General features: G+C 38.0%; 1 protein-coding gene across 10 annotated transcripts in view; it reads left to right on the plus strand.

Moving 5' to 3' along the window:
• Rbms1 (RNA binding motif single stranded interacting protein 1) overlaps nucleotides 1-26,458 on the plus strand; it is a 229,060-nt gene that overhangs the window by 193,788 nt on the left and 8,814 nt on the right. For 4 of the 10 annotated variants that reach the window (XM_070022276.1, XM_070022206.1, XM_070022267.1 and 1 more), the window contains 7 exons: nucleotides 4,436-4,593; nucleotides 7,051-7,130; nucleotides 19,257-19,372; nucleotides 20,798-20,847; nucleotides 20,971-21,064; nucleotides 23,453-23,500; nucleotides 24,394-24,444. In XM_070022276.1, coding sequence (XP_069878377.1) covers nucleotides 4,436-4,593; nucleotides 7,051-7,130; nucleotides 19,257-19,372; nucleotides 20,798-20,847; nucleotides 20,971-21,064; nucleotides 23,453-23,500; nucleotides 24,394-24,444 — 597 coding nt within the window. The remainder of the gene's footprint in view (nucleotides 1-4,435; nucleotides 4,594-7,050; nucleotides 7,131-19,256; nucleotides 19,373-20,797; nucleotides 20,848-20,970; nucleotides 21,065-23,452; nucleotides 23,501-24,393; nucleotides 24,445-26,458) is intronic. The other 6 variants (XM_070022225.1, XM_070022235.1, XM_070022285.1 and 3 more) reach the window with 3 other exon arrangements.

Below are 26,458 nucleotides of genomic sequence, written 5' to 3' on the forward strand. Positions count from 1 at the left end.
CAAGTCTCTTTCTTGCATTTTAGGAACCATTCCACACGCATAGGGAGGTTTTTGTTAATTTCTTTCAGATGATGACTGAGTGCTTTACACCATGTGGGACCTCCAAGCCCGGCTTTTCTATGCAAGTGAACATTAGTGCCGTTTATCCCCCTCATAGCCAATGTGGGATCTAGTTTTCCACTTGTTAGAGAGGTCCTTGAACCCTTTCTGTGCCTAAGGATATAAAGAGGCCCATCGCTCCCACTTTTGATTGGCCACCAATAATGGTCACCAACAGAATAACATTTTTCAGACAGAGCAATTTATTTTTTAGACATAATAAAAGAGTTATGGTTTCTCATTGATTGTAAAGAGACTAAATTATCCTCATTCAAAAACACCACCAAGGACTTACAAGGGCTTACAAGTCTATGATCCATTCACTCTGAATGACTAGTAATGAGAGAGACTGGTCACTTTAGGGATTAGATAGTTTGTGGCTGATGCTTGGGTTTTGTCTACCCCTCCTTTCTTTTGGTTTTAAGTTTAAAATTACTACAATACCATGATTAATGTTTACAGGAAAGGTTGACCAACTGAGAAGAAAGAAAAACCTGAAGGTTTTGCTACAGAAAAACAGACATTAGGAAAAAAAAAATCATAGGAAATATTTATGCTTCTTTAGTCCACTCCCTCTCTTTATTATCAGACAATATGTTGAGAACCCTTTTTTCTAGATTCTGATTTTTAGCAGTTTTAATGTTTTCTTCACTGATAAAATGTCAAATTGAATCAATAACTTGTAGGATATGCCCTAGTTTTATTAATATTCTAATATTAATCTACTAAAACACAGATTTAGAAAGTACTGAGCATCTATATTGTTAACTCCCTTTTAAAAACACTTAACATGTCTAATAAATTCTCTTTTTGTGCTCTTGAATATTAGTCATTGAGATCTTCATAGTATAATTTAAAAAGTCTATAATGTTTTAATGTACATCCCTTATATGACCATTTCTATGCCATATCTTTGTCTGAGGAGTATTTTAGTGTACTTTAGTTAGGGACTTCCCATCATCATTCTGAATCTGACTAAGGCATGAAAAGTTTTTCTAAGAGAGGAGAGTGGCCAGATCAAGCCTGATTCTAGGCCTCCAGACCTCTGTTGTTCAAGGTATGGCTCTCCAACTGCAAGCCCAACTTGCCTTTTCCTCCTGAAGTATTAGGGTTACTTGATGGTATCAGTCACAGATGTTTATTGAAACAAACTCAAAGTGCTAGGAGTTGATTGTGAAGTTGAGTGACTTTTGTTTTTGTTTTTGTTTTTGTTTTTTTTCAATGAAGTACAGTATTGAAAGGAAATTTTGCAGCTCAGGCAGGCTGCTTTGGCCTTTACCCACAGCATCCTCTGGTTGTATGGTCCTTCCTGGTTTTAGTATACCTTATCTTGGAAAGTCTAAGCAGCCATGACTGGAAAGTATAGCCAACCTCCTTACATAGCTGCTCACAGTCCATCTCAGCCTCATGATTTTTGCTCGTTCTTCAATCTCTCATCCTATAAATCAGGCATCCTCATTTCCCTAAGAGAGCACTCCATCTGTCCCTTCTCTACCCATTGTAGTTTGCATAAATTCTAGCCTTCATTACATGTTTCTCCCTCCTGTCTAACTATAAGCTGCTAGATCGTAGCTACTTGTAGTGGGTATCAGGGACATGTAAGAGACACTGGAAGTGCCCTTTAGCTGCATGACCACCCTCAGGGAGAAAAAACTGTGTTGGCTCATGCAGGACAGATTTCTGTAGTAAGTAATACATCTTACAATCCTGAAAAGCACCAGAGACTTGGGAGGTCAGGGCCTACAGGTGATGGTTAATCAAGGAACTGAGTAGTAATGATCCAGAGGGAGCATGTGAAATGAAAATAAGGGAAAAGACTTCACCTTCTATCCACCTCAATATACCCCTGGACAGTACTGTGAAATACTGCCTGTATTAGTATACTACATCTATTAAACAAATCACTTCCCAAATTTCATATATAAAAGATATACTTTGTATAATTGACAATAAAAAGTTTTGCTCAGCATAAGGTAATCAGCATCTATTTTTTGCTAAAAGCAGATAGTTGCCTGTGTATGGCTGATGAGAGTCAATGTTCAGCTTACTTTTGATCATTTGGAAATGTTTAGTATTTTCTTAGACCACCTGTCCTCCTCCCCACACCCATGACCTACCCTGTAGAATATGGGGCACCCAGATTGGGCCCCCTGGTACTTTATATCTTTGGGATTGACCTGTTTGCACACTGCCTTCCTCTGTGTCCAGGAAACTGTAAGAGCAGGACTTTTTTCATACTTCCCAGTATTTGATAACTTTAATTCTTGTCCACTCCAAGTCATTTGCTGTTCCTCAAATACCAGAGTCTGTGTGTGTGTGTGTGTGTGTGTGTGTGTGTGTGTGTGTGTGTGTAGACATGCATGCATGTGCACACACATGCATATGCTGAAGACTGAACCCAAGATTTCCAGCATGTTAGGCAAGCACTGTACACATCAGCTACCACCCAGATTGTTATTTTAAATCTGATAAGTATAGGATAAAAAGTCAGTGTTAAGTCTTAAAGATTATAGAAAAGTACAAGATTTCATTTCAGGCTTAATGAATGCTAGGATACACTGGAAAGACTTTATACAAATTCAGACATGCATAATGCTTCACATATATTTTTATATATTTTATTGTAAAATACTGTACAGAAGGGTTACAGTTACACGAGTAAGGTAATGAGTACATTTCCTATGAGCATTTTTACCTCCTCCTGTTTTTCCCCTACCATCCCTTCCTCCCCTACCTTCCCAACTCCCCCCTCTCCCTTCCCCCCACCCAAAGCTGTAAAGTTCATTTTCAACATAGTGTCTTGTACATCTCATTGTTACAATGGTGGCGCAATCGGTTAGCACACAGTACTTATATAACACATATATTTTTAAAAGACCATTATTTGGGAAATCTAGTAAGTCATAATGAGTGTGCCATTCTATTGCCAAAGGCTAGCCCATCAATTAAGGATTTTATTAATAGTGCTTATTAAAGAAAAATCAAAAGCTTTCAGATGCTTCAATATGTGAAGATACAATTGGAGAGCTGGGGGTATAGCTCAGTGATAAGAGTGCTTGCCCAGAATGTTCAATACTCAGCACAAGTTTTAAAAAAGGATACAGTTGGTTAATAAGATCAAAGGCTGATGTTTCAATGAAGGCTGTGCTAATCACACAGCTCCATGGGTGAATTTTGCTTTGGTCAGAAGCTATTCTTCCTGTCGGAGAGGCTTTCTTGATCTAAGAGCATTGCCTCTCAAACTTTCATATGCTTACTAATCATTTGAGCATATTAAAATACAGCTTATTAGTCTGTAGGTCTAAGGCTTGGGATTCTGTATCTCTAATAAGCTTCCAGGTAATTTCAGTTCTGTGGGCCTCTGACTAATATATTACTATTGGTGGAGCAAGGATTTAGGAACCCTACCTGTTTCATCTACTTTTTTTTAATTTAATTTTATTGTCAAGGTAATGTACAGAGGGTTATAGTTACATATGTAAGATAGTGAGTACATTTCTTGTCAAACTTGTTACCCCGTCCTTCATTTTTCTCCTACTTTCCCTACCCCCAACCCCCCTTCAAATTGTAGTTTGTTAACAACACATTGTCTTGTGAATATCACTGTTGCATTGGTTTGCCCTTTGTCCTTTGTCTCACCATTTTGTTGTTCTCTTTCCCTTCCCTAATTCAGATAAACATATATAATACCCAGGATGCCAAAATAAAATGCAGTGACAACTTTTGACCTCAGCTTTCCTAAAACTCTAAAATTTTGCTCTGCCCATACTATGCCATTTTCTGTGGCTTTGCTTTTCTTCTCTGAGTTGAATTAGAAGCTCTCTTTTTTCCACTGATAACCACTACTTAAAAGTAGTACTTAAAGTGAATTCACAAAGCTCATACTGGATTGCATACAACTCGGTCAGAACCCTTTTTCATGTGTCTCCAAATTGGATTATTAGCCGTTTTAACCTCTTGTACAATAGTGTGCCTAGAGTGGACTCCTAAAAATAGCAGTGGAGGAGAGGTTGGTTATATTTAGAAACTGCAAACAGCTGAGAGTTGTTGTTTCATGAGGACATCATCTCCAAGTCAGGAGAGCCTGCCAGCAGAGCCACCTTCTCATCTGCTGAGAAGGGCTCTGCGACCTATGCCTGACCTGTGTAGATGGCCCAAACTTCAGATATTTTCAAGTATCCAAGGTGACATGAGTGTTCTGGACAGTCTATAATCTCACCGAGAAGTACTTGAATCAGACTTAAGCAAAGACAGTGGCTAAATAAAAGTAGGTATGTTCACATCAATATCTCATGTTCTATTGGAAATTGATAAACAGTTCTCTGTTCTGCTTTAGCAACAGGAACAAGATCCTACCAACCTGTATATTTCCAATTTGCCACTGTCCATGGATGAGCAAGAACTTGAAAATATGCTCAAACCTTTTGGACAAGTTATTTCTACAAGGATACTACGTGACTCCAGTGGCACAAGTCGTGGTGTTGGCTTTGCCAGGTAAGCACACTGCCCTCTCCTTCCATATTATAGCAATAATAATAGTTCTGTTAAGTTATCCTAGAAAATAAAAGGTGACAAAAGAGAGAAAAATGAACCATTTGTATCATGAGCTTAAATAAATTACACAAAAATTTTCCCAAATCTTGTGATAATTCATTGTAATTTCTGAACTTACCTTTGATGGCCCATAGCAAGGAACGATCACATAAGCAGTAATTCAGAAACCATGTCCTCTGTATTTTGATTAGTTATATTGGGATGTTTCTAACTTCTCAAAAATGTCAACTCTGTTGGGTGCTGGTGGCTCACATCTGTAATCCTAGCTACTCAGGAAGCTGAGATCTGAGGATCACAGTTGGAAGCCAGTGGGCAGGAAAGTCCATGAGATTCTTCTCTTGAATTAACCACCAGAACCAGAAGTGGTGCTGTGGCTCAAAGTGGTAGAGTGCTAGCCTTAAGTGGAAAAAGCTCAGGGAGTGCCAAGACCCTGAGTTAACTCCCACAACAACAACAACAAGTCAATTCATCTCCTAAATATCATTAAAGATAAAATGTTAGCTCTAATTATATAGATATTTGATCCTTAGTCAATATATGATTTAGTTAGGTCTTAATACTGAATACTTCAGATTTTAAAAAGGATATGAGACCTAACCAACATATAACATTTTAATATAACACAGTAACACCTACTAAGATGTTATAATTCTTCAGATTCTTCTGAAGAAATAATTTCCCAGATATGACTATTTATTCCTTTCATTTAATTTTTATCTTCTCCAGAAAGGATACTTGAGGGTAGTGGTTAATTGGTCTCTAGAGTAAAGATATTAAGCCAAATATTTTGTTAGAATTATCAACATAAACTGTATTTCAAATCTGATTTTATAGGATGAATCATTTAGGAATTTATTAATAATGTGCAGTTACAAATAGTATCTAGACATTTCAAATTATTAAGTTTAATTTTGAAGGAATAACACTTTAGACCAAATACAGTTACATCTTATCACAGACTTGTAATCTCAAAAGAACATTATTATTACATGTTATTTTTATAAATTCAAGACACTTTGCAGGCAAAATAAAAATTTTCTCCATTGTCTCCGAGCTTCCAAGTCATGAAATAAGGGCTGTTACTTCTAGCATTTATTTATTCCATAGCTTTAGTGGGCCAGACAGTTTTGTAATTCTCTCAATTGCAAGTTTCCAAGTCCAGCATTGCCACTGCATGCTCTTATTGCTTAAAAGAATCACATAAAGTCAGACAGTGGTGAATGCCTATAATCCTAGCATTTGGAAGGCAGAGATCGGAGTATCACAAGTTTAAGGCTAGTCTATGATACATAGTAAGACTCTGTTTCCAAAATAAATAAATAAATAGATCCAGGTGAGACCTTGGGTGGCTCAGCATCATCAAATCCTCTCTGTGGTGCTGTTTGGAGAGCAGATCGATTGTCTTACCTCTGCATTCAAAGGCAGAACCCTATTAAATTCTATGCATTTTTAAAATTAGTAACTTCTCAGGTATCCCATTTGGAAAAGATTGCTCAATGTTTCTTCCACTAAGGAAAAATAAGTCAAAGTAATTTAAGTTCCCCCACACACACACAAGTGTTTCTCAAACATTGTTAGCCAACTTAGATATAAAAATAACTTGTGAATTTGATCCCTAGTTTTTCTTTTTTTTGTGGGGGGGGCGTCCAGTTGTGGGGCCTGAACTCTGGGCCTGGGCGCTGTCCCTCAGCTCTTCAGCTCAAGGCTAGCGCTCTACCATTTGAGCCACAGCGCCACTTCCGGCTTTTTTCTTTTTGCTTATGTGTCCTAAGGAATCGAACCCAGGGCCTCATGCATTGCAAGGCAAGCACTCTACCACTGAGCCACCTTCCCAGTCCCTAATCCCTAGTTTTTCATTACTCCTTAAAGTCAAGATGACTAAGTACATAATCGACTTCACTAATTGTAAAATGTGAAATACACTAAGGCACACTCTGTTCAACATGAGCTGTTGTCATAATGTTTTACTATTATTTAGATGAATTCATAGAAGGAAATACCCCCTTTAAAAGGACCAATATTTTAGCAAGTAGTAAATATGCTAGTCTATTAAAGTGTTGGTTTTAACTCAATACCCTGACAAAGAAAGCTATTATGTATTGATTTTCAGTTTTCAAAAATTAGAACAAAATTATACATTTGGTACATTAATGTTAAACATTCTGGATATAATTCATTCATGATTCATGAGATACTTGCATATCAGTTTATTTTATTGTAGAATTATAAAATGAACGGTTACCTAAAAGAATGACTCTTCTTTTCTTTATCAGATTGATATTTTTGCTAAATAAAAACTCATGTCCAGAAAACCTGAAAAAATGCACATGTACAGAACAAAATGAAAACTTAAGACTTCTATATATTTCTAAATGTTTTGTTGTTTTATATAAATAGGATGGAATCAACAGAAAAATGTGAGGCTGTTATTGGTCATTTTAATGGAAAATTCATTAAGACCCCACCAGGAGTTTCTGGTAGGTTGTTTGTCTAAAATTTTATTAGTAGTCTTTTTGTGATGTGTCTATAATTTTTGCACATGATGGCTATTAAAAAACAAAAAATGGTATTACTCTTTAAAATGTCTTTGTGTGTACAAATAAAACTTAAAAGTCACTCTTTTCCAGACACTAAATATGTGCATTCAACTCAGCAGACCCAGTGGTAAGGAGCTGTCTTACTTGTAAAGTATTACAGAGCCCAAAACTCTTTTGATGTATCAGCCAGATTTTCACCCACCCCATCATTGCCACCCTCAGTAAACTTGTCATATTTAGGCATATCCATTGAGGAGTGAAGCATCTCTCCATCTCAGCAGGGCCAAGAACCCGACTTGTGGCCATATTTACATCTCCTCTTCAGTTACTGTATGTTGTCATAATCAAGAACACTACACCTCAGGACCATTTCATATACCAAGGTCACACTCAGAAAATTCTGATTCTCTAGCTCCTTCTCCTGTAAACACTTCTAAAGGGTAGCTCTGACTTCTCACTGCCCATCATACCTCAGCTCTCCAGTGTGCTATCTTCCCCTAGCAGGTAATTGAAATTCCTTCTGGTAGACCTCTGGTTTTTGTGTGTTAGGGAAGCTATAACAAAACAGTTGAGTGGCTTAACCAATCAAACTCAGTGGCTCTGAGTTCTGGAGTCAAACATCAAAATGAACAATTCTGTACTTTGTGAGGGCTATGGGGAAGCACCTGCCACAGCCCTTGTCTTGACTTATTAACAGCCATCTTCTCCTGTGTCTTTTTCCTTTTCTTAGAAAAAGCTAGTATCAACTATGGCATTCAAGCCAGAAACTGTGCTCTGAACATCCCTGACCTGTTCATCTGTCTCATAAATAAATCATGCATGCCCTTCCCTTTTTCTTTCTGATTATTTCTAGCATCTATTTTCTTCCTCAATCACTGCCTCATTTAACCTCTTATCTCTCACCTGGGCCATTGCAGCAGTCTCCTCAATACCTGTCCTGTCTAGTCTTCTATCCCTCAGATTGTTTCTTGACTAGTCAGATTTAGACGCACTGTGTACGTCTGTATGGCTTCACTACCAGAAATCATCTCTTCCCACAGAAGAAAAGATCCAAGAGTCCTAGAATGACATTGAAGACAAAGGTGACTGGAGCTTTTGCACACTGCCTGCCTCCATTCCCTGCCAGCCTCTCCACTGAACATACCACACTACATCAGTTCTCTTTACCTTCTTTCTTGTGGTTTCCACAAGAGACAAGTTTCCCGTGTCTCCGGTCCCTGGGTTCCCTTTAACCTGGCTGTCTCCTCCTCTCACTTCTAGACTCAGCGCACAGCCTGCCTTCTCCTTGCACGTCTGTAGCCAGCTGGCTTACAGTCTGCTGGTGGAGGCCCCCAGGATGCCCACCTATATCACGGCCCTGACCATGTTTACACATATCCACCCCGCTGAGGTGCAAACTCCAAGAAGTCAGAAAGTTTTCTTATTCTCCTTATGTTCTTGCCTACTCTAGTGATTGAACTATACTCAGTAACAACCAATATTTGTGGGTTTTGAATAAATCTAACTATAATGCTGAGACAGTGTGACTTCCTTACAATCTAGCATATGGGAGAAAATTGAAATACCTTTGATTTGCAGCCAGCCCCTGTAGCATACCGTCTGCCAGCAGGCAGTGTCTCAAAATTTAGAAACTACCTCACCTTACTTTGAAGGCAAGGTACTGAGATTAACATAGGAAAAAAAGGAGAAGAAACTACTTTGACTCTCTTGAATTGTTTCTACCTAATAATTTTCATCTTGTTTTGTTTAGATGAGCTTAACATACTTTGACTCTGCTTCCCAATCTGTATTCCATATCAGCCAGTTATCAGGCTTAGGCTCCTCAGTTAACAGCCCCACTTTCTTGCCTCTACCGATATATGCCCCAGGGTAAGCTTGGGGTTCCATCCTAGGTTGGCAGAGATATAGAAAGAGGCCTTTAACAGTGCTATCCTGACTACCTGTTTACCAGTCTCTACAGTAAGAGAGCCACATCAGAAAGATTTCTCCCAAATACCCCTTCAGGGAGCAAAGCCATGAGCATATTTCTGAACCAGGCAACAGAACCCAGAACAGCAAGAATAGAGCCTCTGTTCCATCCCACCAACTACAGCTTTTCTCCCCAAAGTATATCCAGCAACCTCATCACCTTTTAAATGCCAAAAGAGGTGACACTGAACTAAATAGACCCAGTGAGTTGAACCTAACTGACATAAAAGGCTGGGTCATAACAAGCCTACTTCTGGATGAGCACAGAGGCCATGCACAACATGAATCTCAGTTTGTCACACAGGATGCGGCCAGAAAGCACTGAGGTATTTTGAAGTTAGATTAATTTCGGCCAGGAGTCACTGAAGTGAGCAGTTGCTACAAGGCTATGTGTAACTGGTATTCAGTATTTATCCTCCTGCGGTTCCAAGGTCCCATCTTTAACTGGATGACTGATGATGCCGATTAGGGAGTCACTTTAATTTTCTGTACCCAGTTTCATTTCATAGAGGAACTAATTTGTAAGTCTGCAGTGCCACAGGCTACATTTGATCTTGTAACACTTAAACCTGACAGATGCTGCTTCAGTGGCTATATCTGAAGGTGAACTGCTTACTGGCACAAGTTCAGCGTACAAAATATAAGACCTAGAAGGACTGTCTGAAGAACTCACCTAGTAATAGAGTTTTCCTGTTTGTTCTATAGGTTACTTTTGTTTTGCCATCACTAACACTTTAATGGAAAGGAAAGATACATATATGTATGCATATATATATGCATATAATATAGATGTATATATATGCACTTATATGTGTGTATATATGTACATATGTATATGCATACACATATATTTTTGGGGGAAAGGTACAATTCATGCCAACAATGCACTTTCAAATCCTGAATTGTATACTTTATGCTCAGCCTAAGGGTGGTATGACCTCACTTACTTAGGGTACTGCAAGAGGCCCCTCAAAGAGCCATAATTATTGGAACAAGCTCTATGTGAAAAATGCTCTTGGAAACCACTTTGTAACTTCTGTGGGCACACAGTGATGTACAAACTTCCTGTGCCTAGTACAAAATTAAATAACACAAGAAACACCCTGCCCATGAAGAACTTCCAACTTAATTGAGAACCAAGACTAATACCCAGGGAAGATCATTAAACATTCAGAAATAGCATAAATCAAGCACTCATTCTGAACATAGAGGCAATGGCTTGAAAGCAAAATTGTCCCCCTTCAGAGATGCTCACAATATAGGTAGAACTCATTGTCTTGTGTGCCTCATTTGTCACTTGGCACAACATAGAAGAAACTATTTTCTTCTTGCTGTAGTGGTGCAGAGGCTTCTATAATTATTGACATGTGGTTTGGAAATCAAGGTTTAGGTTTGTTTTGTGTTTTTTCCCTTGTATGGGTGTGACCAATCGCCTAAACCCACTTGAGAGGAAACAGTCAGTGGACATGGCCATGAAGTCCTCCAGAGAACAAAGGAGACTGTCTTCCCCAACATGTGACACTCCACACTTGAGAAAGTGGAAGAACTTATCTCAGAGTTATACAACATCAAAATAAATGTGTTCGGGATGCTTTTCCTACTTGAACTTTCCTTGCTTCTTAGTTCCTTCTTGCAAGAAGTAAAGAGGTCTCAAGTAGATCGTGATTAATTCCAGTGGAAAAGACTACAAGTTAGGGGTCCTGAGTATGCAAACAGTAGCTCAGGGGAAGCAGAGAAAATTCAAGTAGGTAGAAGTGCTAAATTTGGAAAGGGTTTACAGATGGCTCTTGCCACTGCTTGGGGCTCACACCTATAATCCTAGCTATACAGGAGGTCAAGATCTTAGGATCACCATTCAAACTCAGCATGGAAAGAAAAGTACATATGACTTTTATCTCCTATTAGCCACCAAGAAGTGAGAATTTGAGCTGTGGCTCAGTGGTAAAGCAAAAAAGCTAAGTGACAATGCCCAATACTGGTGTGTGTGTGTATATATATATATATATACATATATACATATATACATATATACATATATACATATATACATATGTCTATATATACATATACATATATACATATACATATATATGTATATATACATATATACATATGTATATGTATACATATACATATATACATATATACATATATACATATATACATATATACATATATATATACACACACACACCAGTATTGGGCATTGTGTATATATATATATATATATATATATATACACACACACCTATATATACACAATATGTGTATATATAATTACATATATCCATGATGTGTATATACATATATATGTATACACTATTGATATATGTATGTGTGTATATATATATTTATATTTCATTAGGAGGCAGTGAAAGTTTTAAATAATTTTTACTTTCTATGGACCTGCTTCCTTTCTCTTAGGAGAATTGTCTTGGAATATAGGCACTTTATTAAATACTACTCTGTCTTATTACCAGAATGGTTGCTCTGTAACTTCAGCTTCTCCACAGAAAACATATGATTATTGAGTAGAATCAAGGAAAGACAAAAGTATTGTCAGACAAGGGTAAACTGCACTTGAATACTACAGGCTCAGTGCTAGGCAGACATAACATTTCATAAATACAGTCAGAAGATGGCTTATTTAATGATGCACATTGTTTAGCTAGCATAAGCAGAATTATCCAGGATGATTCCTGTCAGCATACTTGGATTCTTGCACAGTTGGCAGTTTGCCTATGACATTGGAGCCAAACACAGAAGAAGAAGAAAACAAAACAAAACAAGACTAGAGTACTATCCTAGCTCTTATCCTGGTGTGTGCAGCATCCTCAGAGAAAATCTGTGGGTCTTCTTTTCACTAGCTGGTATAGCTGATGGTCAGTGCTCCTCTTGTTGACCAAGTCGAAAATATGCTCTTTCCAATAAAATTAAAATTAAAAAAAAAGAAAAAAACCTACTGCAAACACAATTCCCAAAAGGTCTTTCCGAAAATAAACTAAACAGTAAACTCATTGTTGGGCGTGGGGCCTGAACTCTGGGCCTGGGCACTGTTCCTCAGCTCTTCAGCTCAAGGCTAGCGCTTGAGCCACAGCATCACTTCCAGCTTTTTCTGCTTATGTGGTGCTGAGGAATTGAACCCAGGGCCTCATGCATGCAAGGCAAGCACTCTACCACTGAGCCACCTTCCCAGCCCCAGTAAACTCATCTTAATGGTGACACTCTTAGGAGATCTCCCTGTGAGGAAGCGGGGGCAGTTTGTATGTAAGTAGGCATTTCTCCTACATCATCCTTCCTCCTGCCCACACATTTCTATACCCCGTGCCAACCACGCCCTACTCTGACCTGGGACGTGGTGCATAATACTTAGCATGTTTATAGCTTTTTAGATACTACATTATAATGTTTAGTGCAGTCTGTTTTCTATAATGCTGTTTTATTTTTAAAACAAAATATTCCTTTTTTTAAAGTTTTTTATTGTGAAAATACCATACAGAGGGGTTACAATTAAATGATCAAGGTAATGAGTACATTTCTTATCAAGCATTGTTGCCTACTCCTTTGTTTTTCCCCTACCATCCCTGCCCTCCCACCTCCACGACTACACTCCCCCCACACACACTATTTCTTTTTTAATCTGTTATTAAGTTTTTTTTGCAGGTCCTGGGGCTTGAACTCAAGGCCTGGGCACTGTCTTTGAGACTCTTTTTGTTCAAGGTCAGTGCTCTACCATTTGAGCCAAAGTGCCACTTCCCTAGTGTTAATATTTTTAAAGAGACCTTATCTTATAGCAGAGGCTTCTTTTCAAGGTACATTATAATTTATGCAAGGAAAAATTGCTTATAATTTTTTTTAGTTGGCAAAAGGATAGACAGTTTACTTTTGTCTTTCTGTGCCCAGTCTCTCATTTTTCCCTAGCAATTCTAGAGGATTCTTCTTTGTTTGGATTTATCTTGGTTTTGAGTGTAGGCTGGTTTAGAGCCAGTCACATTTTGGAAAGTCCCTAACCAGTATTTAAAAAAAAATGCTTCTTTATGAGACCTTGGTGAATTCCACAGAGGTTTTCAGAAAAGACCTAATATTTGTCCTTATGAGAAGGTAGTATGTTAGTGCTTTTCTATACAATGAATGTTAGAAACAAGCCCAGGAAGTTCTAGTGATATAGGACCAATGTCCATAGAAGTAAACATGTGCCAGGCAGAAACACTATGGTCATCATGATTTAAGGATTTGTCTAAAACAGTTCCTCCTGGAACAGTACCTTCTGGAAGACAATGCAGTGTCTGCAAGAATAATGCATGTGGAATGATGGTTAGAACTCTCCTGGAGCTGAGAACAGCTGTCATCCTATTCACCATCAACACCCCACCTCCTTATGACCAAGGTCAACCGTGTGTTCAGTGCTGCAGGAGATGATGTGACTACCCATCTCTTGACCTTTCCATAGTGTTCTTGGAGGTTTGAGCAAGTCCTTATGTATTAGGGCAGAGAGGTTCAATATGAAGAGGTTTGTAGTGTCTTCATGGGTATGAGTGCTTATGCAATTCATTTTTTAATAAGTTTTTTTATTGTGAAAATACTGTACAGAGAGGTTACAATTACATGAGCAAGGAAATGAATACATTTCTTATCAAGCATTATTGCCTCCTCCTTTGTTTCCTCTACCATCATTGCCCCTCCCATCTCCCCCTGCGCGCCCCCCCCCCCCCGTGCTTATGCAATTCTGTGTTGTTCTGGCCTCACAGCCAAATCACACTAAGCTTATCTGCATCATGGCAGAGATCCATAGAACTGTGTATGGTGACTGCATCCAAAGCCTTCAGCATGTTGTACATGTACTTTCTGTGTCCTCCTGCTTATTAGATTAGGTATGTATCCAGCAGACTCTCACCCACAATTTATACTCTGTTTACAGTGATGCTGTTAGGGCAGGATCCCATGCCAGGAGACAGAAAGTCAAAGTTCAAAGAAGACCTACAATTTTAGGTTAAAGGCCTGAAGACTTTTTCAAATGTTTTCCTTGCTTTTGTGCTTCCTTAATATTTGTGTTAAAGACTTGTTATTAGGTAAAAGCAGGATTTTTTTGCACCTCTGTGACCACAGTTGATTTTCCATACCACAGATTCTATACCCACCAATTTGTCCAATCATGCATCAAAAATATTCAGGAAGCTAGGCGCTGGTGGCTTATGCCTGTAATCCCAACTACTCAGGAGGCTGAGATCTGAGGATCGCAGTTCAAAGCCAGCCCGGGCAGGAATGTCCATGAGACTCTTATTAATTAAGCACCAGAAAACCAGAAGTGGCACTTTTGTTCAAGTGATAGAGTGCTAGCCTTGAGCTGAAGAGTGCAGGGACAGTGCTCAGGCCCAGAGTTCAAGACCCATGACCAACAACAACAACAAAAATTCAGGAAAATAAAATGCTCATAGTAATACTGCAGTATCAGACTTTGGGAAATGTTTGTGCCTATTAGTTCAGATGAAGAAGAAAATAACTTCCTATTTGGGTGATGAAGAAAAGAATATGAGCTGAAAGATTTCAGAAAATGTCTGTGGCTTACTTTTTAATTAAAGGACCTTTAGCCTAGAACACCCCATAGGTTTGGGGAAAAAATTGATTTGGGGTAGTTTGTGTAAATTTTTTAATCACTCTAGCCTAAGAATATATTTTAAATTGCAAATCACTTCTCTGAACTCTTTACCTTTGTGCAAAACTGAAGTAATTGCAGAGTTGGTAATGAAGAAAAGAAGAATATTACATACTAATTTGCTAATGTACCCAAACATGGCTATTGTTTTTAGCCATAGTACTAGTATTTGACACTTCCTTTTCTAGCCTAGAATCTCGCTTCTAAAGCACAATCAAGGAGGTCAGCTGAAGGTCTGTATGGTAGAACAAGCCAGGATCACACACTATCTCTCCAGCCTCACTCTTGAATCCATGTATCCGGCTCCCCAAAACAAACCATGCACCACCTCCTGGTTTAAAACAAGCCACAGGAAAGGAAAAGTAAACGAGGACCTCTCATTTTGTAACAAGCTTGTACATACACTCAAAAATAAGTGAGCTAGCTTAATGCCAGTGTTTCATGCCTATAATCCTAGCTATTCTAGAGGCTTAGATCTGAGGATCGGGGTTCAGAGCCAGACTGGGCAGAAAAATCCTAGGGTCATCTCCAGTTAGCCAGCAAATGGCCCAAAGTGGAAATGTGGCTCAAGTCACAGGGTACTTAACTGTGAGTGAAAAAGCCAGATGAGAGTATGAGGCTGTAAGTTCAAGCCCCACTATTGGCACAAAAATAAACGAATGAATCATAAGTTTGTTTTTCTGCCCCAAACATCTAACTGAAATCATCTGACCTTTATTCAGCATCAGGTTAAGTGTGAGTTTTAATAAATTACAGTAAGATATAATAAAGTTTCAATCAAGTGGCCAATGAATTATATCCTCTTGCTCTCTGAAATTCCTAGAAACCATGGACAATTTTATGATAATTAAAACATTAATAATGTACTGCTGTAGGATTTTGTAATGCCCTCCAAATGAAGGAAGCAGCAATTGTAAATAGCACCAACTGCTCTTGCATCCATTTTTTACTTTTGTGTAGCATTCTGATTAAAACCAGTACAAGAGGAAAACTCTCTCTTCCCTATAAATGAGTGGGTTTTTGTGAGATTGGTACACTCTTCTCACTTGAAACAAAGATTGTAATTTATCCACCATGGTAAAACTGGTTTTCATATGCCCTTCATTATGAATATACTCAACAAAACCTTTGGCTGAAAAACCAAAAGGAAATCAGAGAGGAAAGAAGCTGTTAGAATTGTTTGCTTGCACTTCTAGTCTCAGAAACAAGGGGCTATGAGCTATATAAACAACATGACATTCCTATTGCTTACAATTCTTTAAAGTAAGTAAATTGTATGACTAAGATAAATTACACCTGCCAGTACACACGCTACCATAACTACTTAACTTTTTTTTTGCTTTTAGAAGAAAACTGTCTTAATGGCAGTATAAAAAAATGCAGTAAATACAATTTGACTTTGAAAGATGCTAGTACATTCTATGCCATTTTCTTGGTTTTAAATGATGTATTTACAAACATACCATCATTTAGTCACCTGATATTTACCAAAACCTCACTATATATTTTAGCAGGCTTTGCTGCAACCTGAGATTTCTTTTTCTTTAACAAGACAGAGTCCAGATGAAGGACCATGTATTGCGAAGACATCATCTCTGGATAGGGATACGGGGCCTTTCAGTGAATATTGAGCTTATCTGTATACCAGGGTGTATATCCAACATGGTTGCTTGCTTTCTCTGGAAAAAGTTATATTAATGGAGAAAAATAGCTGATACCACTCACTGAGCTAAGTGTAAAAAGTAGTTTACATAAAGCCTCTAGACAGAAGTGTCTCCTTATACTGAAGACTCATAAAGTGCTAGCTCCTCAGGGCTTGTGTGCTTTCATGACTTAAGGGATTATGTAGCTCAAATGTCACTGAAGAATGCAGTACTCAATATTACAAGGACCTTTCCAGATCTATACAGAGTGAGATCTTGCCTTTCCCTCTGAGTTCTTGATTTGTCCTTTCACAGCAAGGTATCTCCCAACCCAATGTCACCCACACAGTACTCCTCCCATCCACAGGTCTTGCATACTTACTGACTCTAGGGATTAGAGGATATCCACTGTTGGAGTTTTAAGCAAAATTTTCTTTGCTTCCTAAAAAAGGTAATTACTTAATGGAATTCCAGCTGTAATAAGATCTTACTCTCAGAAGCATTTATTCTTTATCTGCTTCTTGGATAGTGTATTCTCAGTCCTAGCTTCCATCTGAACATTAATGGTTGAGTTGTGGAATTAAAAAGACCATCAGCAAGTGGAAAACTTTATTTTTTTATTCCTCCTACTTATTTACCTTCTGCAATTGTTGGTGGACATAGAAAATACTTGGTCAGCATGTTTTTTGAAGGGACAGATAGTTTAGTTTCATTCTAGGGTTTGACTTCAGACCATCTTTGATCATATGTAGTTTGTTTTACATGAAAGTTCCTTTTTCAGGAAAGCCAGATGATGGGTTGGCATCTTAAGGTAAATAATGAGATACTTTGTAAGTGATAGAGGTCATAGCTTACTGCTACTCTTACCAGACACCTGTTTTCTTCTTCACATCTGATATATTCGTCTGTTTTTATTGCTATAACAAAATACCTTATTCTGGTGGTTTTATACAGAAAAGATTATTTAGTCTCAGAATTCTGGAGGTTCAAGGATAGGGTGTTGGCATCGGCTTAGTTCTGATGAGGACCACATAGCAGGTGGCATTTAAGGCAAAACCAGAGAGGAGTGTGGAGGCTGGGCTCATTCTATAAGAATTCAGGCTCTCATGTCAACCACCCTTATTCATAATGAGTCATGCCTCTCAATATGGACCAAGCTTCCAACATATGAACCACATCCAAACCATAGCGTACCCATTCAGAAGTGCCATTCAAAAAGGATTCCTATACCAACCCATCCCTTGAGAAGGGCTCACCCCAGGGAGAGAAGACAGTGCCAACCAACAGCTCATCTGCACTGAGAAGAATTACAGCTCTATGTTTTGTCTTGTTTTGTTGGCAGAGAAGTGTAAAGAGACTATTGCTCTACCCTGTCATTAGTGGGTGGGTAATAGTGATATAAAATAAGAGATGAATTAGGATAATAAGAGGCAAAGGAGAAAGGAGTAAATTTTCCACAAGTAATATTTTTCTCTTCATGGTTATTTAACTTTGAAACTGAACTTGAAAGCAGTAATCACAGTTCTACAGTAGACAAAAGACCAAGTGTAGGAACCAGACAGGAAGGTAAGGTGTGAGTGCCTTTATTACATTATTGTACATTTTCCTAACTACAGGAAAATGTACAAATGCCAGAAATGCACTGCTGTTTCCATAATAGAACAGCAAAGAAAAGGGAAAGTTACAGATGCCCAGTTAACCTTAACCCTAAGGAGCAGAGATCTTTTAAATGAGTCTACATCTTTTCTTAAACATATATTTATTGTAAAAAAGAGTCTGCATCTTTTGCCAGGCTTGTTCCTTGGATTTTTTTTTTTTGGATCATATTGAAGTGGACCGATAGTAAAACAACACCAAGTGAGAGGGTTTACAGCCCAGGAAAATTTAAACCAGGGAGCAAGTATTTTCAGTTTCCTTATGATGACTATTATTTACTACTGTGTCCTCACATTTTAAAAATGACAGCTAGTTTTATTCATTCATTGAGTCAATCAATATGTAAAAGGCACCTGTAAAGCACTAGTTCTTTAGGCACTGGGATTCTACGATGATGAAGTAGAGAAGGACCAGACACCAAACAGTAGCCATAGTCACAAGTAAATACTACAAATGTTCTAAGTAAAAACAAGGTATGAGCCAGTACAAGGGGTTGAGACTCACTGTGAGAAGCGGAGGACTCTCTGGGAAGCTACAGTAGCTCTGTCTGTGTGCACGCGCGTGTACACGCACACACACACATACACATGCATAGATACACCTATCCTGGGACTTGAATATTGGTGAACCATTCTCTGTTGAGAAACCAAAGCAATCTTCTTGTTCATTCTAGTGCTTTTTACATTTTTTATTCTGAGCCCACTAAAATTCCATCACTAGCCACTCACCAAAAATATTCATGGAAAAAATATACAATCAGTCTTCTTTTTCCCCAACTTAAAATGCTAGTGTACAACTGAGTGCCTGTGGCTCATGCCTATAATCCTAGCTACTCAGGAAGATAAGATTGATTTCAAGACCATTGGTCCAAGCCAGCCAAGTCAGAGAAATCTATAAGAATCTCATCTGAAATTAACAAGCAAAAAGACAGGAGTGGAGTTGTTGCTCAAGTGATAGAGCACTAGCCTTGAGCAAAAAGGCTAAGTGACAATGCCAAGACCTTGACTTCAAGCCTCAGGATTGGCACACCTGCACACACACACACACACACACACACACACACACACACACAAAATGTTTCATTCCATTTTGTCATCAGCACACATATCTAATTTGGGTTTTATATTATTTTTCCTGTTTACTCAGCTCCTACAGAACCTTTATTGTGCAAGTTTGCAGATGGAGGACAGAAGAAGAGACAGAACCCAAATAAATACATCCCTAATGGAAGACCATGGCACAGAGAAGGAGAGGTGAGACTTGTAAGTCCTTTCTTGAAACTGTGAGTATTACACAAAAGTTACACAGTGAAAAGTTACACGAAAGGTGACTTGCTTTGGCTATGACATTTCAGAAATAGGTGCCAGGATTAAACCTTCCACTGGTAGATTATAACTCTAATGATGTCAGGTTTAAACTCTTCCCAATGTATATATATGGTACTAAGAAAGGATTCCCATTTGGACAGATGGGACAATGGTGGGAACTAACTTGGCTTACCAGCAATAGATACACATAAGTAATAGGATTCTATATTGCTATAAAAATGTAACAGTGTTTTGAAGTTTTCTCTTTTTGTCCCAGTTTATTCTTTTAGGTGTATTCTTTTAGGTGAGTTTACATTTATAGTATTCAAGATACAGTCTAAACTAGATGCTGGCAGCACACACCTGTAATCCTGCTTAGGAAGCTGAGATCTGAGGGTCACAGTTCAAAGCTAGCTTAGGCAGGAAAATCCATGAAAATCTTAGATTCAATTAAAAATCAAAAAGCTGAAGTGGAGGTGTGATTGTGGTTCAAGTGGTAGGGTGCCAGCATTGAGGGAAAAGCTAAAGGAGAAATGAAGCCTAGAATTCAAGCCTCAATACTAACACAAATAAAGGGAAAAGTAAATAATGGTAAAAATAATATATTTTTAATTGAAAGTTTTTTAAGCTTATTGTTTTGAATAGTTTCTTGAAGGGAAAAGAAAACCACCCTTCAATTTCTTAGTAAAAGACTAGGCCTTGCTAGACACCAGTCAGTAATCCTAGCTATTCAAGCAGCTGAGATCCTGAGGATCACAGCTTGAAGCCAGCCTTAACAGGAAAGCCTTTAAGACTCTTATTTCCAATTAACCACCCAAACACCAGAAGTAGATCTGTGGCTCAAGTGGTAAAGCACTCAAGGACAGCACCCAGGCCCTGAGTTCAAGCTTCAGGAATGGCATGCGCACGCACGTGCGCGCGCGCGCACACACACACACACACACACACACACACACACACTCACGCACGCACACAAATTGGGCCTTGACTTCTCTATATTTGTTTTCAATGAATTGTGATATTTTAAAAAAATACATGTCTGGGAATGTCTGGAGAAAAATGTTCTAGAATTTGTGCTATGTATTGATAACCACTAGCTACATATGGCCATTCAATGACTTGAAATTTAGCTACTTCACTAGAGATTGGATTTTCTATTTAATTTTCAATAACTCCGTGTGTCTAATAGCTTCCATATGCGACTGCACAGGTCTAGGGCTTAATTCTTTTCCTGAATTTACAATTACATGTGCCTAACAGAAACTCCCAGTTTTATCAAATGCTATTATTACTGTCTTGGACTGCAATGACTGTCAGAAATGGAACTTTAGAATCATGCCTTTCCAAATGAATGTTCCCACTTCCTTTTCCTTCCTATAGGCTGGAATGACACTCACTTATGACCCAACTACAGCTGCTATACAGAATGGGTATGTCATTTATACAAATACATAATGGCTTGAGGGAAAATGAAGGTGGAAAAAAACAGACATTTTTTCCGTGAATTATTCCATTCTAGGATTACTTAATAAAGGCTTTTGTGTTTGTTCTAGATTTTATCCTTCACCATACAGTATTGCTACAAACCGAATGATCACTCAAACTTCTCTTACACCCTACATTGCATCTCCTGTATCTGCCTACCAGGTTTGTACCTTTAGGATATGTCAGCAGTGAAACAACTTGTGCATCATGAATCTCTGCTGCATTTTGATTTGTCTCAAAATTCTGAACAGGGTCTGATGAAATTTAAGTCAGGTTTTATGCAGCCTGGATACCCAGTATAGAATAAGCTTCTTTTTTGTTTGACAGAATGATTTGCTTTTTCATATAGGAGACTACAAAGCCAGGGATTAAGTGTTTGTTCCATGTCAGTCCTTGCATAGCAGTTTAGTAGTTGAGATAAACCCACACACTTCCTCTACCCTGAGCCCTGCTTTTGGATACCATATGTCCCCAATATGCAGACTTGAAGAGAATTGCCATTAGGCAAAATGAAAAATAGATGTGGACCCAAATTTCTGTCTGATCATCAGCAGGAACTGATACAAGAACAAGAAACCTGACAATACACAAAAGTCTCTCCTAAGTAACAGTTAAGTGATACAGGGACTCCTCCCCAACAACAAAGAGACAACTCCCCTGTTCTGGTTGTTTTCTTAAGGAGTCTCTATCTTAAAATAAATTCCCAACTGAGAACCAAAGCACCTTATTAAGCATGTGTCACAACACTAGGGCAGTATTGAGCAGGACTGGCCCCTCTTCTCCAGGCACACAGTGGCCTGTATGATTTTTTTCCTCCTGTGTCAGAGTCCTTCAACCAGGCCTGAGCCCCTATCTCCCTCCAGGAAAGTGTTATAACAGAGTACAGCCACTAGCATGAGGGAGGAAAAGTCTCTTCTGATGACTGTTGAGACCCTGTTGACTAAACTTTTTTGCATTCTTGTTTTGAAAACAACTGAATTAGATATAACAGTCCTAATTTCTGGGGTAAGAGCACCACAATATACTCTCCTAGCTATGTTATCTAACAAAGCCTCAGTTTCCTCATCTTTAAAATGAGGATAGTAATTGTTGCTATCTCATAAACTTAAGAGAGTTACAACAACTAAATGAGAATATGTAAAGTTCTACATATCACTCATAGCTCATTAGCACTCAGTGATGTGATTAGCATTCAGTATGATTGTCATCGTCATTATACATGAACTAACTATATTTTTCCATAATGGGATGGTTATCTTAAGCCAGTATCAGCTGGTTTCTGTCACAAAAATAGGAAAATAAATAGCTTTGAATAACAAAGAGCCATTAGATGTACTAAAACTGAAATTTACAATTAGTATTCACTGCTTCTCTCAGCTTTTAGGTTCTTTCATCCTTCTTCTGAATTGTCACTCCTTTTCTTTTCTTTACTCTCTCTAAGCTGAATTGCTTATTCTGGCGTGTCAATCCTTAGGGCTTAATAATCATTTAGTTAATGCTTCTTTGGTTGTTTAGACTTCAGATTCCTATCTTTTCCTTGATTCTGTAATACTAAGATCTACTGTAGAGCATTTTCCCCAAAACAATTCCTGTGTCTGTTATTAAAAGATAATCTTTAATTATCTGAGTTTAGAAATATTTGATATTTATAAATCTCTAAAATTAGGGGCAAGTTTAAACTTGTTCTTAGGCAAATGAGAGATAGCGTATAATTTCAACATACTTTGCTATAGATATTTCCACTATTAAACTATATCTCTACTACCTTCTTTCCCTTTTAATATAAAAGTAATGTTCATTTCAGAATCATTTAATAGAATAAAAATTTAGAAGGCCAGTGATGGTAATCAACTTGATATAGCTAACTGGAAACAATATATCATTTCAAAGGTCTGATTTCCTCTCCTGGGCATCCTGTATTTTTCTAAGATCCATGTGGAATTTCATTCCATTTGCCTGATGCTCACTGCCATGGCCTCTCAGATGGATTCTTAAACCCCTATGTTCAGGGACAGGTAGGGTCATGGATGAGCTTTAAATAATCTATGATCCCTCTTGTTTGCAATATGTTGTTAATGGATGTGCAACTTGTTTGGGGTGGGGTGGGGAATCTATTTCTTTCAACAGGTTTTCAAAGAGATCTGTGGCCTTAAAGAGGTCCAGAGTTAATAGACTATAGGGAACATTGAGCAATAGAAATATAAGCAGCTGATTTGCTACTTAAAGAAGAAAACTAGACTAGATGCCATAGCTCCCTGATCTCATAGTGCTAGAAGCAATAACAATTAAGATCACTGATGCATAAAAAATGGGGAATACCTGGACTAAGTTGGGATCAGTAAGGAACTGCTTACCTCACATGCTTTACCTAGTGAGGAGCATTCACTCAAGTTGGGGTGGGCCGTTCTCCACTAAACCACCATATACTTATGCAGTTGGATTGGAGAAATTGGCATCTGCAAGAAACCACCAATACCCCAATGGAAAGGCTACAGTCCAGATAACTGAAATGTTAACAAGGCAGAAGCACTTAACTTTGGTCTGCCTTAGGTGGCAAAGGAAACCAGAGAAAACAAGTATCGGGGCTCTGCTATCAAGGTAAATCACAATGCATTCTTCCCCCATGACTCTTCCCCATATCCTCTTTATAGAACCTCTGAAGTTAACACTAGGGAATAGGCAACACGAGGGCTTTGTTATTAAGAATTGGAAATCAAGACTTGTTTTCAAATTTCATAGGTCCTGGAAAGCCCTGGGCATCAAAACATGGACTGAAGTGATCTTGAGTGGCAGACTAAACATGCTTTTGTTTTCGGCCACCTAGCCTGACTCTTACATCTTACTTCTCAGTTGAGGGGTCAACCATGTGGATGCCCTTTTAACTGTAGATGTCAAGATCTAGTTACCTAAGTTTAATTTCCAAAATCTGAATTTCAGATGTTTATTTTTTTCTAACTAGAAATTGACTTCCATACAAGATTTCTGAAGCCTAACTTCCTGTTTATCAAAGAGATATTGTATTTCCTGATTCTTATTAAATGATTACATACTTTGAGGGTTAGTTTTTAATAAGATTTGCTGGAACTAATCCTCATTCATCTGTTTTCCTTATAAAGCACCTGTCCATACCTTGATTGTAACATTTTCTACTAATTATTTGATTTGTTTAGATTTTTTTCTCCCTTGCTTAGACAACAAATTTCCTGAGGGTGGGAGCCCTTCTTGAGTTCACCTTTTTCTCTTTGGTGTCTGATACTCAGTAAATACTTGTGGAGAGGGCAAATAGAAATTGGTTCTACATAATCATTCTATCCCATTCAGAGTGACCAGTTTGCCAAGAATTCTAACTGTCTTAATCTTTTTAATCATTGATAGTATTGTTTCCTTATTTTCCTTCTGTAGATATATAACACGATTAGTAAGATTTCTAGAGAACTAGATAATTATTACAGTGGGAATCAATGTTTCTTTCAAAATCCTCCCTTTTCCAGGTGCAAAGTCCTTCTTGGATGCAACCTCAACCATATATCCTACAGCACCCTGTAAGTTTCTTATCTTAACAGCTTTGTGTACTGCCATTAAGCTATGTATGCTTTCTGAGTTAAAACCCTCTGCCAGAGGTGGTATAGAATTTGAGAAGGTTTAAGTATGGAGTATGAAAATATATAGGTTCATTGCCAAACTTCCACTCACCTTTGTCTTAAAACAAAATTGTACTAAACCTGAATTGAAATTTGCTCTTAAGGACATAAAATTCATTCTTTTTTTTTTTTTACTGCGATTTCATAACACTCCATAAAAATGGCCATCATCAAGAATATACCAACAAGAAATGCTGGCAGAGATGTAGGGAAAATGAACTCTGTTACATTGCTGGTGAAAGTATAAACTAGTGCAACCAGTATGGAAGGCACTTTGGAGATTTCTAAAACACTAAACATAACACTACCCCCATGAGCCAGCAATACCACGCTTGGGCTATGATTCAAAAGATTCCACATCAGGATACAGCAAAGACATTTGCACACCCATGTTTATTGCTTCACTATTCACAATAACCAAGTTATAAAACAGCCAGTTGATGTACAGTGGATGAGTGGATCAATAAGCTGTGATATATAAATAATGTATTACATAAATAAAATATATATTGTATACTATACATATTATATATAAGTAAATACATTATATATTATATTATATGTAAGGTAGGTTTCATTGGGTTGCCGATAAAGAGAACACCACGTGGTATTTAGGCAGGAAAAGAAGTTTATTTACTGAACTGCTGCCCCTGCCATGCAAGATGGAGAGACATGGCCGAAGGGGGTGATCCACCCCTCGGCCAGGACTTATTTAAGCAAGGGATGGGAAGAGGTGTGGCCAGGTGGGCGAAAGGTGTGGCCACACTGGATCAAGATATGACTTCGGGGCCTGGGACAAATCAAATGGGAGGGATGACTAGGGGAGGCCCAGGATGTGAGCAGGAAGGGAGGTGACTGCTTCCAGGTGTGCCAGTTATCTAGGTATCACAAATACTCAGCAGAAACTTAGCCAAGAGGTAGGGAGGTGTCTGCACAGGGTCTGCATGGCCCGGGGAAGACCTTACATTATATAAATGAAATATATATTTTACACTGTATAAAAGCACACTATAAAAGTATATATAGTATATAGAAATGAAATAAATATTTCATAATATATATATTATGTTATGTTATATAATTATATATATTAAAAATATATTTTAATGTATATGTTATACATATAAGAATTTACTCATCCATCAGGAAGAATAATACGCCATTTGCAGGGAAATGAATGGACTGTTACGTGAAGTAAGTCAGGCTCAGGGAGCTAAATCTCAAACATATGAAGACATATACAGGATCATATGCATAAACACAAATTGACTGAAGTATGGTGTATACAGGGGAAATAACTTACAGCTCAACAAAATGAATAGTATAGAGCCAGAATATGTGTTGTGGGATGAGGGACATGTCCAAGGGGAGGAAGTGCAGACAAATGGTGAAGGAAGGATGAGTGAATACAGGGGATGAGTGGGTTTGGAAGATATGAGAGAGAAGGATGGAAAGGGTGACATTGATCAAGATGTATATTAGTCATAAACTAATAAGTTGAATTGAAACCCCTTTGTACAACTACTTAAAGATAATAATTTTTTAGTTTTATTTTATTGTAAAGATGCTGTACAGAGAGGTTACAGTTACATGAGTAAGGCAATGAATACATGACTTGTCAATCAATGTTACCCCTTCCTTTTTTTAATACTTTTTTAAATATTGAAAATAAAGTACATTCTGTTTGAGGAAGTGTACTCTTCTTCTAATACTAATTCTACTTCACCTTATTATTTAATGTGTTTTCAAAGCTAGTTTGTTAAGTTAAAGCAGGAGTTTAAAAGTTATAAACTAAGAGAACAGGATCACAAACCAAGCTAAGAATGTCCTCAATGGGGCTGGGAAGGTAGCTCAGTGGTAGAGTGCTTGCCTTGCATGCATGAAGCCCTGGGTTCGATTCCTCAGCACCACATAA

This window comes from Dipodomys merriami, unplaced genomic scaffold (genome assembly GCF_024711535.1).
Source record: "Dipodomys merriami isolate MVZ:Mamm:240054 unplaced genomic scaffold, mDipMer1.0.p SCAF_1, whole genome shotgun sequence".
NCBI classification, from domain to species: domain Eukaryota; kingdom Metazoa; phylum Chordata; class Mammalia; order Rodentia; family Heteromyidae; genus Dipodomys; species Dipodomys merriami.